This window comes from Haemorhous mexicanus, chromosome Z (assembly GCF_027477595.1).
Source record: "Haemorhous mexicanus isolate bHaeMex1 chromosome Z, bHaeMex1.pri, whole genome shotgun sequence".
Classification (NCBI taxonomy): Eukaryota; Metazoa; Chordata; class Aves; order Passeriformes; family Fringillidae; genus Haemorhous; species Haemorhous mexicanus.
The window spans coordinates 70185416-70205762 of NC_082381.1; the positions used below are offsets into that span (position 1 = coordinate 70185416).

The 20347-nt window shown below is 37.5% G+C and overlaps 1 protein-coding gene across 3 annotated transcripts in view; it reads right to left on the reverse strand.

Moving 5' to 3' along the window:
* ZSWIM6 (zinc finger SWIM-type containing 6) overlaps positions 1–20347 on the reverse strand; it is a 106752-nt gene that overhangs the window by 37933 nt on the left and 48472 nt on the right. The window contains exons 2-4 of one of the 3 annotated variants that reach the window (XM_059873502.1): positions 10237–10593; positions 676–824; positions 3–153 (exon numbers count right to left, since the gene is read on the reverse strand). In XM_059873502.1, coding sequence (XP_059729485.1) covers positions 3–153; positions 676–824; positions 10237–10593 — 657 coding nt within the window. The remainder of the gene's footprint in view (positions 1–2; positions 154–675; positions 825–10236; positions 10594–20347) is intronic. The other 2 variants (XM_059873504.1, XM_059873503.1) reach the window with 2 other exon arrangements.

Consider the following 20347-nt stretch of genomic DNA (forward strand, 5'->3'; position numbering starts at 1 on the left):
ACCCAGTTCATCCCAGAGCTGCCTATACTTGTCAGTCATTGTAGTTCCTTGTTGTCTCCAAAGCGACAGACGAGGGTCAGCCATGAACTGTTCTGTTATCAACGTCAACATGCGAGCTCCATTTGAATCCCTCATTTTTAGCATCTCTCGCACCTAGGAAACGAGTCTTTTAATACAAACTTGAAAAAAGCAAAGAAATCACAGTACAGACAATATGCTGCAGTCTTAAATATTCCCCTTTTGCTAAGTTAGAAATGCAATTCATATGTGTGATGGGAATTTTTTAAGTAGAAAAAACAGTCTACCTTCCCAATTTTAGACAAAATTTTGGGCTCAGTATCCAATTGCAATTCTTCGGAGAAAATTTTTCCACAAGCAATCCACAGGTGTATTATACAAACTGCTGTAAGGTTTTCCAACATTTTGGGGGTGGGAAGGAAGAAGAGGACAGCAAAGCTGTAGACGCTTGAAATGTCACTTCATATCCTTAAACTGATCAAGACACATCAGATTGTAGTCCACTGCTCTACAACACATTGTCAAGTTGCCACTGTATTTCCAAGGCTTTGTGTTATTTTAGAACAGCAGAATCTATAACTTTGAGTAAGATGCAAGCAAGTACAGACCAGCTTGGAGAACAGGGGAAAGAAAAAAGGTTCAGAGTACTCAACACACCTTTGCAAAAAGCAAATTGAGCTGCTTCCCTGATCCATGGTATCCACCCTGGGAAAGGAAGAGTTTAACCTGTTCTTGGACTTGTTCCTCATCCAAATGCCAGCAATTTTCATCATCTATGCTAGCACCTGCTGTTGGGTCAGGAGCACCTGCAAACAGCAAGAAAAGAAGTCATTATTTTCTATATGAAGAAGAGAGGTTCTTGAGTCCAGGGGAGAGGACTACTGCAGAGGTTTGGGGTTTTTTTGTGTCTTCTCCTGCTTTGGATGCCTTGATTTTAATCTAAACAGTCTTTAAAACAGACTTAAATTTCTTCTCAGTAGTCTTAAGCACTTAAAAATTATACCTATGAAAAGGTATTTAAGTACATAATATTCTCTTCTCTAACAAAACATTAGAATCAAGGTAAGGGTTTTTCCTCCCATCTCAGCAGCTACACTAGAATGATTTTACAAGGGAAATTAAGACTTTGAATTATATTTCTACCACTGTGATGTTAAAACCACTGTCCCCAAAACACCTGTGTAATTCCTGTACCTTCAGCAATCTTGCTCAGGTTTAAGTGACTGCTAGTGAGCGCTGCTATTGATGAACATGAGGAGAATCATCACCTTGGTGCCTCTGAGCTGTGATGGCTCTGCAAAGCTAAACAAAGAGTAAAAAAAATCCCCAAACAAATCCAAAGTCTTAAAGCACTAAAGGCATTTCCATCATAAGTAAGAGCTACAGATACTTAAGACTATGCTGCTTTCAAAGGAAGCATTTTTACATAGGCAATGTCATCTGCACAGAGTCTTTTTAGAGCGACTCAACTTTAATTAGCCCAGTGTCAACTGAAATGACTAGATTCACAGCCCGCAGTGCTTTGGCCACAGAGTGCCATAACGCAGCTTTTGCAGATCAGACCAGAGATGTTCCCTCTCTTAAAGAATTACAAACTTAGCTAAAACAAGTTCTTGCACCATCTAGTAAACTATATTTTTCTGAAGAACCCTGCACCTCCACTGGACATTTTTTAAAAGGTCTTCAAACTGAACAGGCTGAAAAGTACTTATCTAGAGTGTTGGGCTCAGCTCAAGGTTGGGAATCACCATACCACATATCAGTTATTTTAAGCATGGGCTGAGACATAAGTTGACTTCACATTTTAATTTTGAACTTATCACAGCTGCATAATCTCTATCTCTATTATGTTTTGAGAAGACGTTATAGAAATTGAATCACATTCAACAATCTCTCTCTTTGAAATCTGTGTCCATGTTACCTCTGAAGAAAAAAAGAAAATACTGCCAGGAAAGAAAATGACAAATTTCTAAAAAGCTGGGATTTTTTATACAAATCCTAAAAACTTAAAAAAACAAAAAAAGCTACAACTCTACGATGTATAGGAAAAAAACCCATTGATTCTATTGATTCTCATGTTTCACAATTGCAGCTCTGCCATAAAGGTGAAGCTTTTAAGTGCTCACAGGAAATGCTGAACTCTTTATTCAGTGAAAATACAAACAGAAGATTTAGAGAGTCAGAGGGATGTCTTACCTACAAATTGCTGAGACAGTAAACAAAAATATGTTCCAGCTCAGCAACTTCCTAAACTGCCTCATTTTCACAGCCTAAAGCTGGGAACACTGCACTGCTGTATATATACACACGTGTTTAATTAATAAGAAATTGTCTTTGGAGGTGTGAATAAACTCTCCTGCTTTCCACAGGAACACAAAAATGTCTCAGAAGGGAATCAAGCTCAAGACAGCATAAAAACCAAGGAATCAAAAACATGCTCTTCTTCAAATGCTTCCATGTTCAATGTATTAGTTTTAAAGGGCTTTTAATTCTGTCAGCTACATGAAACACACACTGGTAAGTCTTTGGTTGCACAGAACAAGATAAAAAGGAAAATCAAGCCACACAAGAATAAGCAGTGCAGCTGTTGCACAGACCAGGTTTGCAGTATCACCTTGCAAATAGTTTAAATATTTCATCGCTCTAAACACTAAGAGGGTGAAGAGGAACTGTATAAAAGCAACAGTATACAAGATACACTTAAATTTGTTCCTTGCTTCAATAGAGATTTATCTTTAAATAATCTTGGTATGGTTACTTTCAAACGGAATTAAAAATAGCCCAATATTCCTCAGCTGAGCTTCTCTATTTAGAGGATGAAAAAAAATCCTTCTGCAACTGTTTACACTTTATCAAAAGCTCACCTGTCATTTTGTGTTACAAGGTTAGAAAAGCAATACAGCTACCACAGATTCTTTAACAACAGGTTTCCTTTACAAAAATAAGTGTGCCTGCTACCCAAGGCCACCATCACCGCCTCCACCAAGGCTACTCCTGCCAGTATGATCCCAAATATATCTTAATCAGGAGCACAGTATCACTATATTCACACCAGTGTTACTTGCAAGCGGTTAGGCCAGACAACTGTAAAAGCTGAAGATGCCAAGAGTCTGCACCTTAGTGCTCTTCAGCACAGTATACAGATACTCTGACTCAGAATGATTTTCTTTCTTACAAGATCTCACACAGGCAACATTCAGTATGATAAAAGTTTTTAATTTTTAAGAAATTTCAGTGTACATATAACCAGCACCAGCTACAGCTGCAATTCACTCATCTTTCAACCCTGTTGGCAGTCTTCAGCAATAGCTGGAGCACAGGGACACTGCATCTGATCAGGCACAAGTCCAGCCACCTTCCCACCAAGGCAGCAGCAGGCAGTCTACTGATGCCACTGGAGAAGCCTCAGCTTCTACTGCTTATCATTCTTGTTTCAGGGTCAAGACATGACCATCTTCCACATCTCTCAACTAGGCACTTTTCAAGTTCACCAGGTTCACTTACATCCAGGTGACTCATGTAGCCTGCTTCCTCTCCCACTCAAACAGATCATGGATGGGATTTCTATACTGGCATTTCTCTTCCGAAAACACAGGACTGGATGAATAGGCAAGGAACTATCTGAATGAGCAAGAAGAGGAAGCTGCCTTAGGGGCTGTGAGAAGCCCTAGCAGTAGCTGTCAGTATTCAACGCTGTCAGGCTCAGCGTTGAATAGGCAGAGCTGAAGGTTCAACCAAAGGCAGCAGCTTCACTCAGGATGTGGCACGGCCCTGAACAGGCACTGGCAAGGCTTTGGCAGAAGGACAATTTGGCTGCAGAGAGGAAAGAGGAACATGAGCAGCCCTGAATTTAAACTCTGCAGGGCAGTTAGGTACCAAGGCTAAACCCTGTTTCCTACTTGTAACCTGGGGTGTTATTCACGTGCTGTAGAGAGATGTCGTAAGGATACAGGAGTTCACATTTGAACTATGAAAGTGAGAAGTACTGTATAATTATACCAATATTAAAACCTGTAATTAAAGTGTCAGTTTATAGACACTAAACTAACATTAATCTCCTTCTCACCAGCCTCTGGCTTTTTAAACCTCTGCCATGACTGGTCTTTGAAATACACTGTACATCCTGTACATACACTTAAAAACAATAAATAAAGTCTTCATAATCACTACACAGACACAGCCATATATACTTACTCATGCTCTTTTATTATAATTACTAAATTGCAATCTCAGCAGTCAAAGCAGGAATATTGTGCACAACTGTTTGTGACACTGAACACCTAATAGTATTTGAAAACAGGGTAGTGGCCTCTTACATTTAGGGTCATAGCATGTTAAATATAACCAACTCCCAAGTTCTAAGAAGCAGAAGCATTTGAAAAATAAACACTTTGTTCATTTACAAACCATTTAAAAGCAACTGCTTTCAAAATGAGCAACCATGTTTAAGAACTGATGCTGTAAACTGAGAACTTAACCTCACAAAACAGAAGCAAGTAGAGAGCAATATCTAAAAATGGACTAAGAAGTTCTTATGTTGCCAGCTACTCAGGGCAGATCAACAGGGAGATTTGGATAAAACAAGGCAAACTACTTCCCTGATCCTTATTTCTGAAGTATCACAAGAGTTGACTTAAAATAAAACCATGCCAAATTATTCACTTGTAGCCATCCACACAGACATTTTCTTGAACTTTCTAATAACAATGTCATTAATTTAAGTATAAAAATGAAGTGTAAATCAGTTACATTTTATTAAAAGTCATCCCATGGCAGCATTAAGGAGAAGATATGAAAAAATTATTAAAAATAAAAAGCATGACTTAATGAGTATTATGTGAAGACAGAATGAAAGAAGCCCAGCTAGAAACCAATGTTGCTAGATGCTGATTCACAACAGAATAGTGATTGATTTTAAAAACACAGTATACTCAAATTATTCTAAACAATAATTATATAAATACCAATGATCATTAAAATAATGATTCAAAAATATTATTATGTCTTTGATTCCCCAAATGATTCCAAGCTTAGACATAGGTCATGTAACTTCAGGACTTTTGGGTGAATTATTTAACACCTGTTCAGCAGCTCACAGCACCAAAGGGAAAACAGCAAATGCTATGAAGCTTTCAGTGATAACAACACAAAACATGGAGACTATGCTAAGTTGCTGAGGAAAGTTAATTAAATCCCAACAAGATTTTTAACTTCAAAAAATTCTGCATTCCCTCTGTACATACAGCCAAACATGCTGTATTGTCTACTAACAATATCTAACCTCTCCTGCTAAAATCCACATCTCACAAAAATCCACATCATCATAAAGCTGTATGCTTCAAAACTTATTTGTGCATGGCAGATAGAAGAACGTTATCAGTATAGATAAGCATACTTTAACTATTTATCTTCCATGTCTTTTAGCAAAATCTCACTATTTTCTATGCAACAAGTTTTATATTTATATTTAGTGTATCTGAAAAAACTTTTCCTAAAAATATTAGTTTCAAAAATTATTTTTCATATTACTTTGCAGCTACCAGTCTTTACTTTTTATTTTTACGTTCTACTATTTATTTACGTTTAGTTAGGTTTCTTGAATTTCTCTAGTTTTGGCTACTCTTACTTTTACTTCCTCCTCAGATCTGGCTCACCAAACAATTCTCATACTAAGCACTTCACTTTCATTCTTCTTGAAAGGAAATTCACCTGCCACTTCCTGCATTCTTCTTTTGCAACTAGAGTCTCAATCAATTTTGCACTTTAGGCAGGGCCATGTGGAAGATTCCATAACTTTAAAAATAATTTATTTTCTCTAACATTACACATTCTTTATACTAGTAGATCAGCAATACTTTTTATTCAGCCCTACCCCACAATATTCTATTAAAACCCCCATAATTCTGGTTAAATACATTAAGTACATTTAAACACCTATTAACCTGTACTTCCAGATTGCCTCTTTGAACTTAATTGTTATAGAAACAATATTAGATATACACATTCTTTATACTAGTAGATCAGCAATACTTCTTATTCAGCCCTACCCCACAATATTCTATTAAAACCCCCATAATTCTGGTTAAATACATTAAGTACATTTAAACACCTATTAACCTGTACTTCCAGAATGCCTCTTTGAACTTAATTGTTATAGAAACAATATTAGATATTCTGAAATTTTCTTTGAAAGCTTTTTTTTCCTGTAGATGTTTTCTTCTTGAATGCCTCCCCCTGCACTGCTAATATAGACTACAAATTAGCATTTGCTGAGGAGGTACCCACACTTGCCTGGACAAATGCAGAAAAAAGTAGAGAAACAAGGTGCCTGTCCTTCTCAGAAGTTGAATATACTTCAGCTGCTTTCTCCCAGATGCTTAAACTAGAGTTCACCTGTATGTGGATCTGTACTGGCAAGTGACTTTAACTGTGAGTTGGAGAATCAGAGAATGGCAGAAAGTCTGGAGAAATCCACATAGTTCCTCCAAGAGCAGATATTGCAACAGCAGCAGTAAACACTCAGGAAAATAAAGAGTACAGCTTAAAAGGTAAAAATTAAGGTTTGCCAGGCTGTCCTTATATCAAAACCAGCAGTCTTTTTCACTATGCACATAAAAAACAATGCTAATACAAGACAAATATCAAAACAGACCTTCCCTCTCTCCCTCCACTCATCCCACAGTTCCTTTGCTATTTCTACTCAAATTCCCATGATCACAGTTTGGCCTTTCAACCAATTTACTGAAGTGATAGTTTCATACCTATGAAAAGGTGGATCTAAGATGACAAAGCCAGCTGACAATCTGTTGTCATCCTGACTGCTCTCTTTCTAGACTACACATTCTCTCCTACAATGGTACAAAAAATAAAAGGGAGGAAAAAAACCTCAGGTAAGCAAGACTCAAAGCTATATGCAGCTTCCTGTGAGAGCATGCCCAAACCAAAAGCCAGTGTGAAGGCAGCAGTTCTGTAGTACAAACACCAGGGAGGGTATCAGTATTAATACATGCAGTTGTCTTCAGTATGGATTACACACCACAAAACTCCAGCTGAGATCAGGAACAGGAACAGCTGTAACAGTGCCACATGAAAAACGTAGAATACAGTATCTTCTCAAAATTAAGAGGTGCTTTTGCGCTCTAAAAATATGCAGAGCATTCTTGCAATCACCACCAAGTGAAAATAGCATGGCAAATACAGAAAAATATTCGCACTAAATCACTTGTCTCTCCTGAAGAAGTTAGCAACTAGCCAACCTTTTCTTCTGATTTTAACAGCATCCTCTTATTTCTCCCTGCAGTGAGGTTAGTCATGAAGCAAGAAAGGATATTGCATCACTTGTGTCCACCAAGAAACTCAAGGGATTGGTTATTGTAATCCTGTGTCAATATAAGTCATTTCACTAATTCCCCCAATAACCTCCTGAAAGGTGGCCAAAGACAGTCACTGAATGCTGCATAACACAGGTTTGAGCAGGTGAAACATTATCCAATTAGCTTCTTGTTTAAATGAGAGAACTGATGTTTAATCTAATCATCTCTCTCATGAGCCAGCTCATAAGGAAGACAAGACAACTGTGGTCAGAGCTCTTCGAAGTCCCAGACCATTCAAACATACAAATAAATACTATTCAAGAGTTGACTTTTTTTGCGTATCATTGAAAATATATATGAAAATTAGAGCTACTACAGTGACCACAGAGAGAAAAAAAAAAATAAATGGAAGTCTTACATAGAACACTGAAATTTAACTACTTCTAGGCAACACTGAAAAGAATTTCCCCATCCAACTCCAGATTCAGAATTTGTCTTAATCTAAGCTGCTTCAGGTTTTTCTGTGCCAAGTCTCCTCTACTTTCAATAAACAAGTTTTTCTTCTTACTTATCTATGCCTTTGAGCAGAATTTAATATAACTTCTCTTCAAACACCAGTTCAGTGAGGTCAGACTATTCAAAGCAAGACAGGTGTTCAAGACATTTTGTGCTACAAACTCAACATCTGCAGCACAGGAGATATGAGTAGAGTTAATGATCTTACATGCATCACCCTATGATATTAGAATGAGAAACATTTTATTGGTTATTTTTCATTGAGTTTTTTTGTCAGCTGTATTATTTTTAATCTAAGGAATTTGATTCAAGATCAAAAGAACAGAATTATGGTATAAATCCCAGAAGAACACTTCTCTACAGAAGAACTCACTTTTTCCTTATAAGCACCATGTAAATTTTTAGTATTGTGAACACAAAATAATTCAGACCATGGTTTTATGTGTGTCTGAGAGGAAAAGCAGGGAACTATATAAGTCTTTTATAACCCAGTCTCCTTTGGTAATAGCAGCTCATTTTCTTACGCTTCCTGGATTTTCTACTTTGGCTTTTGGCATTTTAGTAGAAAACAGTCAATAAAGACAGGCTGCAATCTCATTTACTAGGAAGACAGCAACAAATGGAAGAAACATTTCAGTTTTTTGGATAATTTTAAACTAACCTACTCAAATTCTTTGTTCATTCTTTGATCATCAACTTAGAATAGGAAATAAAAAGCTTTTTGCTATTCTCAATGATACAAATTTCAAATCTTTCTCCAAAACTACTTAATATAATAATGAGCAATGAGATATTCTGACAGTAAATAGCTGACAAAGACTAACACGCCACGATTAGTCTAATTTACAGACTTCACATTTATCAAGTCTGTAACAGTTTGTCATTTCTCTTACGTTAACCATAGTACAGCCAATACAGACATTTATAACACCTGTCCTTTGTGTCCCACCCCTGCCTTCCGCTCTTCTAATCACCCTTGAATGAATCTTCAGTACCCCTCTCTTACCCTAATTCTTCCATACTCATTAGCTCACTAATGCTTAGGTTGTTAACATCCCTCATAAGATACACGCTTTCAGCTTGTAACATCCAAGCACATTCCTCTACTGCTTAATGTCCTGCCCCTCCTTTAGTTCCACTTCCTTTCCACTGTCACCATTACATTCAACAACTACAGCAACTGCCTTGCCTCTGGCCACATCTCCATAGCTCCCAGTGCCAAAAAAGACCACTGCTCCTGAAATTCATTTTCTCACAGCATCACCTGTCTGCACCTGTTAGGGTGACAGAAGCACAAGGAGAAAGTTTAGGCTGCCAATAAATCCTGTTATTAAAAAGACTGGTTTTTTTCTGCCTACACTGTAACTAACATACACATGGTTTTCTTAATATTAAGCATCTTGGTTCTGTTTGTAAGTTCTGCAAGTTTTTTGAGTAATGGTCACGCCTCAAATATTTAACACAAGACCTGTTCCTGTCAATAAAAGAAAAAAAAAAAAAGAAAAGATATTTTTAGATATTAGGTAACTTATTCTTTCCCCCTGAGTTGCCTTTATACTTACAGTTCTGGCCACCTGAAAGGGTGTTTCTATCATGTGACCTTACAGGAACACAGGACTCTAATAAATTAGCTGGGTCGCTTCAAACCCACAACTACCCACTCTAAGCTCAGCAGGGTCCACAAAAGAGCCATGTCAGAAGCCTCAAGTCAAACTCAGCACCCTTTAACAAACACAAGTCGTCCACAGCAAAAAACAGCCATTAAAATCATGTGTAGCAGAGAGAGCAGTAAAGATCAAGACCTTGGCTATGCTGTAACTGCTGCAGCACCAACAGGAAAAAAGCACTGAAATGCATTTTTTATGTTTCTTCTGACATCATATATAAACCAAATCCCAAAGCTCAACAGAACTATATTTAATGAATGAAATAACAGTATCATCTACTTGCTTTTATGTTTAGTTGTTAAAAAAAAAATTCCACAATCAAAGTGTCAGAAAACTAGTACAAAGAACAAAATAACAAGACACCACTGGTAAGTTGATAAAAAGAGTTCCTTTAAGCAATATGGCTATACAAAGAACACCACTACTCAGTTTTCACTAGTTGGAAAACAGAAGTATGAAGCAGAGCAGGTCACTTATCAACTGAACTGCTGAAAACATCAAGCTTTTTTCTTTTGAGTTCTTTTCTCTATTCCAAAGAGCATCATTTTCTAAATATCTTAAAATCAAGGTTCAGTAGAAGAATCCTCTTTAGTAAGCACCATTGAATCACAGAATTATTCAGCACAGAAGACAACCAGGCAGGTCACACATGTAAATGTACAAAAAAAAGCTAAAATCCTATGAAGAAATGAAACAAAAGGAAGGACAAGTATCAAACTCACCATGGACTTGATTGATTTCTGAATTCTGAGAAAGAATTTCATCTGCTAATTTTTGAGCAGTTGGCAAAACTTCTGTGTGGTGTACTGTAATCAAATACTGCACAAATTTTTGTAGTTGGTCTCTGTTCATTTGAAAGAGTGTCTCTGAAATGGGAAGATGCAGTTTGACCTGATCTGGCTTGCGGATCCGGTATAAAGAGAGTGCCACAACGTGGGCACAGTAAAATATGTCCTTGTTTCCACAGCTACAGGTCACTGAGGTAATCTTGCAACGATCAAAGCTGATAGCTACATTGCAAACAGTTTCTGGCTCCGATTGCATTGCAGGCTCTGTTACTGTGCCACTCAAGTGGAAACCTGTGCGGGAGGGGAAAAAGAGAACTTAATGATACATGTAAAATACTATCTCTCATTATCAAGGAAGTTTTCTTAATGAAAAATTATACATCTCAAATAATTTGCTTCAATTACAAATATGATTAATCCTTTTTTTCATACGTATGCCTTTCATCTCCAATAAATCAAAAGGGGAGTAAGAAGTTACTTTACAAGCCCTCTGCCATACCATCACAACATTCATAGAAGCTTGACAGCAAGAGAACTATTTATTAAGTAAATGACATCTGCAGAAGCAGAGCAACATCCCATCAAACCCAGCACAAAACTACTCAGTAAATTGGCAGCAATTTTCTAACCCCCCCCATCAGGGAGCCTGCAGCACCTACCAGCAAATTTAAGCATTCTCTCAATAAGTGAGAAGGAAGTAGTGCACTCTAGTGGCATGAACTCAGGTTCTAGTACCAGCTGAATCACTGACAAGTCACATATCCTCTTTGCTTTCAGTTCTCCCACCAATGACATCATGCTAATGCTCACTGTCACCCAAGTGATCCAGTAGAACGGCTACGTTTGTGTAGCATTTTGGACATGGAAACTGCTGCAGTTACCAATACACAGCATGTCAGACTTGTAACACTGAATGAGACACATATGCACTGTTCCAGATGCATATGCAGTCTGCATTATGGTCCTGTTTTTCCATCAGCATAATAAAGCACAAGGCAAAAGAGCTAGGTCTGTGTGAATTGTAAGAAGACATGGTATACCCTAAGCAAGATGTTTCCTTCAGCAAATATACCATGCCAGCACAGCACAAGATCTCAAATGCTGAAGATTCAACCTAAACCCACCTGCCTGTCCAACGTGAAGGCCCAGGCTTGGCTCTCAATGCTTTATCACTGAATACCAGAATAAGGGGTTTTTTTCTTTATTTTACATAAGCATGATACTGATTTCAGCTCAAGCATTAAATCAGAGACACAGACACAGGACAATGAAACTGAATTTCATATGCTGCACCAGCACTAGATTTGGAAAGTCCATATACAATCTGAGATAGATACAAGCAAGGTATTATATAATAAATACTTACAAAGGAAAGAATACCCACACTTCTCTAGTGTGAAAAAATTGATCTAATATTCTTGAAATACAAAGCAGTGCACTGCAGGAAGCATTATCACATGAAGATTAGACATGGGGGAGAAGGGGAAGCAATATATACATAGCTCTAATCCAAAATGCTGTGTCCCAAACCATTTTCAAAAAGCGCTGAATTTTACAGGAAAAAATAACATTTTCCTTTTTGTTTCCATTTGTTTACACTGTTATGTTCCAGAGCAGGTTATGCAGTCAGCACCCCTGCAGTACTCTCACACTCTACCCTGGAGAAAGTCATATGCATACACTAATACTGACTTTGCAATGGGATATTTCCCAAGTAGTTAGGAGTCAAGGCTGAAGAGGCAGTCAGTGTAGTGCACAGAGAAGAAAGGCAGCAGATGAACATGACCAGGATCAAGCAGTATTCTTGCGCCCACTCACCCCTTGTTGAGAGAAAGGGAGTGGAAGTACCCCTCACATCATGAGCTCCTTTCTGTGTCTTTCCTTTTGTTTTTTAAGTAGGCACAGTCTCTCTTTAAGTGCCTACTCTCTAAAATAAAGCCTTTAAGTTTAACCAGCTCTATTTATTTCTGGTTCATTCTCAGTAAGTGGAAGTTGGATTGGTGGTCCCACAGAAACTGCATGCAAAATTATTTTAATTCCACTTACCTGTGAAGCATACATAAAAAAATCCATGAGCTGAGGAAAAGTCTAACACTTGAACACAAAAAGAGCCTGATCCTACTCCTACCTACTCTTTGTAACTACCTGGACTCCTACTAAATATAGTAGAAAAATGCCCAATGAAAGCTTTTCTGTTAAACTGATCCAAAGTTATAATAAAACAGACTAATCAGCTACTCTAACAATATTACCACTTTCAATTCATCAGTATATTCTTCAAGCATTCAAAAAAGTTAAAACCCTCCTAAGAAACATGAAGGTCTCCAGAAATACTAGGAGTTAAGAGCAGGCCTGCCCTTAAATCCCTGCACTTCTTAGATGCAAACACAGGCCATGGCTCCCTCTCCACTGAGGGCTTTTTACTAGGAATTCATGTTACAAGCACCAAAATTTAGAAACACAGATACTGGTCTAAACAGTGACAGTACTAATACAGTCTCCTTACTTAACCTACCCTTCTTAACTTACTGAGAGTTTAAACAAATTAAATACCTGCTGCTCTTGCAGACTAAAGACATAGAAACTCTGTATTAACTACGACACCAGGATATGTATCCTAATTATGAAACACTGTTTTGCTCCTCTTTATCTGTTTGCATTTTTAATGAAAGAAATTGTTGTTAGTAAATGATCTTTAAAAAGTTTTAACCGTATCAGAAAAACCAATTCAGGAAATTTCAGCTCAGAAGCACTGGTAAGGCTGTTGTAATTTAACCCACCAGAAATCAAATAACACCTTCACCATTGACCCTCAACATTGCAGAGTACTGAACACATAGCTTTAATTTTTTTTTTTAGCCTAACCATCTAATATTCTCCTACTAAAGTACGGAAGGTTGGAACAGGTAAAAAGTTGAGGCACTGTGCTTTGCTAGAAAGTGTGCACCAGCAGTAACTTAGAGCCTGTCAAGAAGCAAGATGTTATCTGCTTCCAGAAAAAGACAAAAGGAATTACCTGTGTGGGGACTTGAAGAAAATGACACTTCATTAACATGTCCAAAGGAGCAGAAAAGGTCTCTTCAGCAAAAACTTGCAAGTCCTCACCCTAAACAAGTACTTCCCTTCAAAGGGAAAATTTCTCTTCTACCCAAAGTTACAGAACCTTTGCTAGAAATATTTATCCATTCCAAACAACTCCAAGAACAATGATATTTCACTTTTTAGTTAAAGAGCTCATTCATTATTAGCTAAAGACAACCAAAGTGTTGCAGGCAGAGAAGTGTGCTCACTACAGAAGCTATTAAGAGAACAGGCACATTTCACCTTTCCCTTTAGCAGCAGCAGTTTCAAACATTTTACTGTTCTCAAACCATCTTGAGATCAGTAACTTGAGCTCAGCTAACATGTCCAATGCACAGAGGCTTTGCATTCTGCAAAAATCTGTTTAGAAAAGCAGCTGAAGCACTAAGACAATGTATAAACTAAAGCTCTTTTACAAAACAACTTTGCTTCTGTTGGACATTCACTTCAAAAACACCTCAGTGTTATTTAACAGCCAATAAAATAGCGTTGTCAGCTGTCATACTTCGGAAGGGAACTGTGCCAAAGTGCCACAAGAAGAAAGCATTAAAAGTCTGTGATTTTTACAAAGCAACTTTTTCCAAAATCTGCTAGACAGCATTCTGTTGAGTAAAAATATTCTGGGACTTTAAAGCCACCTGATAATTGGAAATTCACACCATTACAAAACAGTACTTGCCAGCACATGGATATATACCTGTCATAACAAAAACACCTACCACTTTAGAGTAAAACAAAAGAAAGTTCTAACTGTAACATACTAAGGAGTAGAAAAAAAAACAGTGGCATGAAACAGCAGCAGGAAGGCTTTTAGTTACTCAAGCCAGAATCAAAGTTTGAAATAGTGAGTTTCACTACCTCATAGATAAGCAGCAAAGTTACTGCACCAAATAAGCATCATTAATGACATCTCATGAGCTTTAACCTCTAATGTCAGTGTTAAAAAGCATCATGCTTAATAGGCCCAAGTCCAAAGAGACATTTTGAAAACATACAGACCAAAATAAACAAGAACTATCAGAAGTAGCCATGTAAAATGCTGGGAGTAGTGTGGTCTATGTCTCTGCGCATGTTCAGTCAGTAATTCCAGAGGCTAAATGGAAAACAAACAAAACAAAAACAAAAACAAAAACAAACAAAAAAAACCACCCAAAACAAAACAAAACAAAGAAAAAAAAACAAAAAAAAAAAAAAAACAAACCAAAAAACAAACCAAAACAAAACAAAAAAACACCCACAAATATTACTTTCAGTTTACACTTGCAAATGAGGGATTTGATTGAAACACACCCGTAGATCTCCACTGGGTGTTGTTTATCTTTAACAGAAAATACAAAAAATATTAGAAATGGATTACAATAATACTCCAAAGCTTAAAAATGGTGCACTTGATTAGCTTTCTGTCATGTGGCTTTTGACAACATTGTCCATGCCTCATCCACTATGAACACATTCTCCTAAAATCAGGAAGTACACTACCAGCTATATCTGAAAATGAATGTTCTCCTTAACATTGATCCACCAACTCTTTTCCAAAGTATACATACTGCCTGCTGGTCAGGAACACACAAGAGCTGTTCTACTTTCACAGAAGAGGCCACCAGATTAAATTACTTACTGAGAAAAAAACAGAAGAGCTGCTTTTTCTGTTCTGGGAGCTGGGTAATTCAGCACACAAGACCTATACAGGCACCTCCCCTCAATATAATTTTGCATTGGTTTTCAGAATTGTACTCTCTGTCTTTAACAAACTTTAAAATAATTTGCAGGCCTACCAGCTCACATTTATTCAGACTGCTATATTACTTGGCAAACACATAATCACTGTGTAAAATGTAAGCACTTCTGTTTCATCCTGCCTCCCTAACAACAACAGACAGAAATGCTTCTGGAAAGTAGCTTCCAACCCTGCCCATTAGTTACTTTTTCATACTTACATCAGTGGTTACATTTTTTTCCCCCAAGACAAACAAAAGTCTAAATCCTATTTAGCTTACTCAAATTTTGTATTTTTAGAAGTGGTTTTCCTTTGCAATGGTAAAGCATCCTACATTCAATTCTGTCTGAACATTGGAACACTCTAAGAACAGATCAACAATGCACTTTGACATTAGTACAAAATCAAAACTTTGCATGCCACCTTAGCCTGAAGCTAATTTTAATAACCTTTTCATAAAACAGAGAAAATATTGACTTTAAATGAAAAATATTCATCCATCATATCTTACACATGCCAATACAAAGATATTAAGGAGTTGGAAATGAAATTAAGAACAATACATAAGATGTTTACTGTTTCTGATCAATGAATAGGGTATGGACAAACCTATGTTTTGACATCACTGTCACCTATTATAAAATTAGCATTACCTCTGCACCCAAACACTAACAGAGGATCTATCTCAACTAAGCGCCTGGATTCCACAATTCCCTTTCATAAAGATAATAATCAGGATTTGGCATTTCAGTACTTTTGCAAGCAAGACAGGGGGAATAGCATTAAGTCCACACACACAGGACACTAACAACTTGAAGGCTCTCTAGGACCGGCACACTTCCAAGAACATGCACACTGCAACAGAAGCAGTCATAGTAACTTGAACAACAAGATTTATTTGTCCCAACACTGAGCTCAACAGTTGTATTTAAAAGCACCAAGCCAACTTTGATCCTATCTGCTGCTCAAAAGCAGACGTTTATCACTGCAGCCCAAGCAGGGGTCATGGATGACTGTGGATAAATCCATCCAGATTACTCTTTTTTAAAAGAACGAAATGCTGTGCAAACAGCAAGTAACACAGGAAAATGCCTTCCACTATAGCAGCTATATCACAGCTCTATCAGATCTGGACTGGTTTAGGACAGATGCAGACTGCAGCAGCTCATGCTGTTTGGAACAAAACATGCACCAAACAAACATGGGTTCGTCACGGCCTGAAGGGCGCCTCAAGGTCTCACTGTGGTTGAACAACTTGCAACCCGCCCCACAGGAACACCACACAAACCACAGAATGGCATTCTCATCAGCACTGCTCAAAGCCTCATATCACATCTCTGCAAAACCTGAAAGTTTTCTGCACTTCAACTCATTTTATACAGATACAGTCAAGCCCATTTTAGGTGTTTGTAGCATTAGTCTTTGTAGACAAAGGGAAATAGCAAAATCTTGGTATAAGAAAGAATTATATTTAGAATGGTGCTTTCCAGACAGCAGTAACAGAGCTTTCCTCTAGCATAGTGACACTCAAACTCTGATCTAGGATGTTGTGGCAAATGATGCTCATGGCTCACAAAGCAGAAGCAGAGATGAAGCAGACAAGTCTCTTCTGATAAAGGCTAAACACAGTACCAAGAATCACTAAAACTGTCAATGCTGATAGTCTTGTCAAGTCACAGGCTAGCAATCCATGGCTGCTGGTCACCCTCTCTCAGGTATACAAATCAAGCTCTTTCGTTGGTTTGTTGTTTGTTTTTGTTTTGGTTTTGTTTTCCAGTTTTGCCATGTTGTTTTGTTTTCAAAGGCCATCAGTTTGAAAGAAACTATACTCCTCTATGCTACAAGTTTAACAGCTCCTCCCTCAGTACCACATACCCTGAGAGCACAAAAAAAATCTCAGTGTGAGCCTGAAAACCTCAAAGCTGATGGACAGCTAAGTACAGTTTACTGTGAGAAACCAGCAGATAGGAGATTTACTTATATTCATGACATTTTTTCAAAAAATATAACACACAGAGATCATGTGACAGCAATTTACAACATGAATGTGAAGAAATCATAATCTTTGTAGAATGTGGGCAAATCAACATTTTGTAATTTAGAATGCATGAAATATTGTAATCCTCAAACTTTTCAGGGAGACTTAATAGACTAGCTGAGGTGGGAGGAACTGCATGGATCTGTCATACAGCAGCTTGCTACAGCAAAAAAGAAATCACAGTCATCAAAACTATTCTGATGCTGAATAAAAACTGGAAATAAATTTAAAATTAAGGCAAGAGTAACAGAAGGGCAAAGAACACTCAAGACAGCTGCAAGAAGTGAGCTTTTAATGCACCATGATGTCCAGATCACCCACCTATTGTACACTTAAATGCTTATGGGTAGATTTTAATAGAATATAAATGTACACCAACATCACACTCAAGTTTACACTTATCCATAACAAACGCAAGAAACCCAAAGGTTAGGACAGACTACTAATCTACATTTCAATTTTGATAAACAAACCTTCACTCTGCTGGCAAACTTCACAGGCCCGTGTTCATGGCAAAGGGAAATGCTTGAGAAAGGAGAACGCAGCAACAGTCTACAAGGAGCTGAACCCTGAGAATACACTGAGTGCCTAAGAACAAGGACTGATTACAACCAGTTTTCACAGGATCAGTGCACAGGTATTTGTTACTAGCTTTCAAGGAGGAATTCACTCCTGCTGCAATGGGGAGAAGCTGACATCTTTCCTGCGACCACCAGGCAGCAGCGATTCCTCCCATAGCCCAAGGTATCCATCTCCCAAGGGGTTACCATTTCAGCTTTTATTACAACTTTAGATTTTAATCACATTTGCAGAGAGAAACTATCATTACTTGCTAGAGCACAAGTAAAATTTCACACATGAGAAAGTGACTGCAAATGACTAAGGATCAACAAAACTGAGCAGACTAAACCTCCCATTAAAATATCCTTAAAGCCATACAATAAATGGGTTGCTCCTGCATTCAAAAAGGTAAATATTCAGAGACTTTCAGTTATTTTGAACAACTCAGAAGATCCCTTGCCTGTCAAATAGATAGAATGTGATTGTTTTTTAAAGTTACTATTTACTGCTTTACTGCTCACAGCAGAAGTTTTTGGTACTGTATGTCAACACTTAAGGTTTATCTTCAACTACAAATTGACTGTCTCCACCAAAACAAAATAAAGAGAAATTAAATTATCTGAGGCTGAAGAAAAATTTCAGCCAGACCTACTGATTGAAAAGGAGGAGAAAGGGGACAAACAGTATAACAGTTTTTCTTTTTTTTTTTTAATTCCCCTCTGCCAGTTCAACCACATCTCTGCCCTATCCACATTCTTTATTGCTGCTACCACGTGTTCTTTTCTTATGTTACACAGGTTATATCAGCTTCACTTTATTGTCTGAAATTAAGTGTCCATCCTCATTAGTAAATCATTAGCAGTAGCTGTCTGTATGTTTTTCAAGGACAAACTGAATGTGACCAGGCCACAGAACAGCAAAAACCTCAACAGAAGATGTGGTAAAGCAAGATGGAAAATCTGTGAAAATTAAATTCTCTGACTCATTGCTTAATCATCAGGAAAAACTGCTTTTTCTCTTACCTGCTCAGTCATGACTTAATCAAATTTATATTTGTTAATTGGAAGGAGATAAAATCCTAAAAAGGAAGATGGCAGCAATCACTGATAAAAACTTTGAAAGAAAATTTTGAAATATTAGAAAATTACTCCTTCCGGGAAAGAATGTGTCTGGATTCCCACAGCCATACTTATAGTTTGAAAAACCCAGCCCAGGATATCTGAAACACAGGCATCCTGCAGTAAAAGGTACTTAGGCCATTTCAACAACAGAAAACATTTAACTGATTGAGTAATTTAAGACTGCACTCAAACAGTTCAAGTCTAGTTTATGAAAAAGCACAGGCCAATGTAATTTTAAATCTAAACTGACCTTCCATCAGGAAATGTTATAATTTGCCTAAAAGAGGAAACTACCACTCCCATTTCCATTACTAACTGTGAAATAAATAATTTTCTTTTGTTTAAAAAGGGGAGGGAAAAAGAAAAAGAGCTCAATGTTGCACTTGTGCCAAATGAAAAATGGCACTAGAAGTCACAGAATGTAAGGGAAACTCTTTTGTTATGACCATTATTCTATTTTTGCAATTGTATACTAAATATTCACAATGACAAACATTCACAATATCTTACTGTTTTATTTTTTTAACAAATGCTGATGATCACTGCAGGAGTCAGGTTGTTCACTGAACTGCTATTTTATCAATAATCAAGCAGAGAAGAAAACAGAAAAAGAGGCTTTTAAGTGTGAAAACAACAGCCACTAAGTAGGACTTAAAGGAGGACTCAGTTCACTTTGGACTATACATTTTACACAAGAAAGGTTTTCAGCAACTTCCTCTGGTCACTAGAGCATTACAAAGGATTCCAGCAAAAATAATTAAGAACAACAGAGTACTTCCTGAAAAAGCAAGAGAAAAAGCCATGAAAACCATAGTGTTGAAAGAGTTCCAGAACTGAAGTCTAAAAATCCAGCAATATCACAAATGAGTCACCCTTCAATGGCTGAAGACAACACTGGTGGAAGCACTTTTTTTTAGCTCTTGAGGGCCAACTGCAATAGAGTCACAAATGAGGACTGGAATCCCAAAAATACTACTGTGATGACAATAAAAGTGTTTTAAGGAAAAGGTCAGAAAAGGTCACTTGTACTACAAACCAGAACATTCTTGATAACACTGGCACAGAGCCTAAACCCACACAAGCCGACATCCCGTATGAAATCCTGTGTTTCTTGTGGTTCATACTTTTTCCATACTGTTGCTAAGTTAGATCTTAATCTATCTTCCTCAACTGAATCTATTTCAATCATTATTCAATAAAATCAAATCAATATACAGAAGCCATAGCAAGTGCACCCCACCGCCAAAGCTGACTGGCAAGACTTGCCATAGCAGTATTCCTCCATACTGACACGCACCACCTTCCTCCAGACATCAGATGAAGAATGATAGGTTTCATGTAAGAAAAAGAGATTCCCAAAGGCAGCAACAATTTTGAGTGCAAGTTGCTCACACACCTGTTCATATTGATAAAATGGAAATGTGTGCTAGCTCAAAGGGGGGGGGGGGGGGGGGGGAAGTAAGTTCCCAGGTCAGAATTTCTTCGCATTTTTGATTTCTGGGGGCTGTGTGCACAGCAAAGACTTGG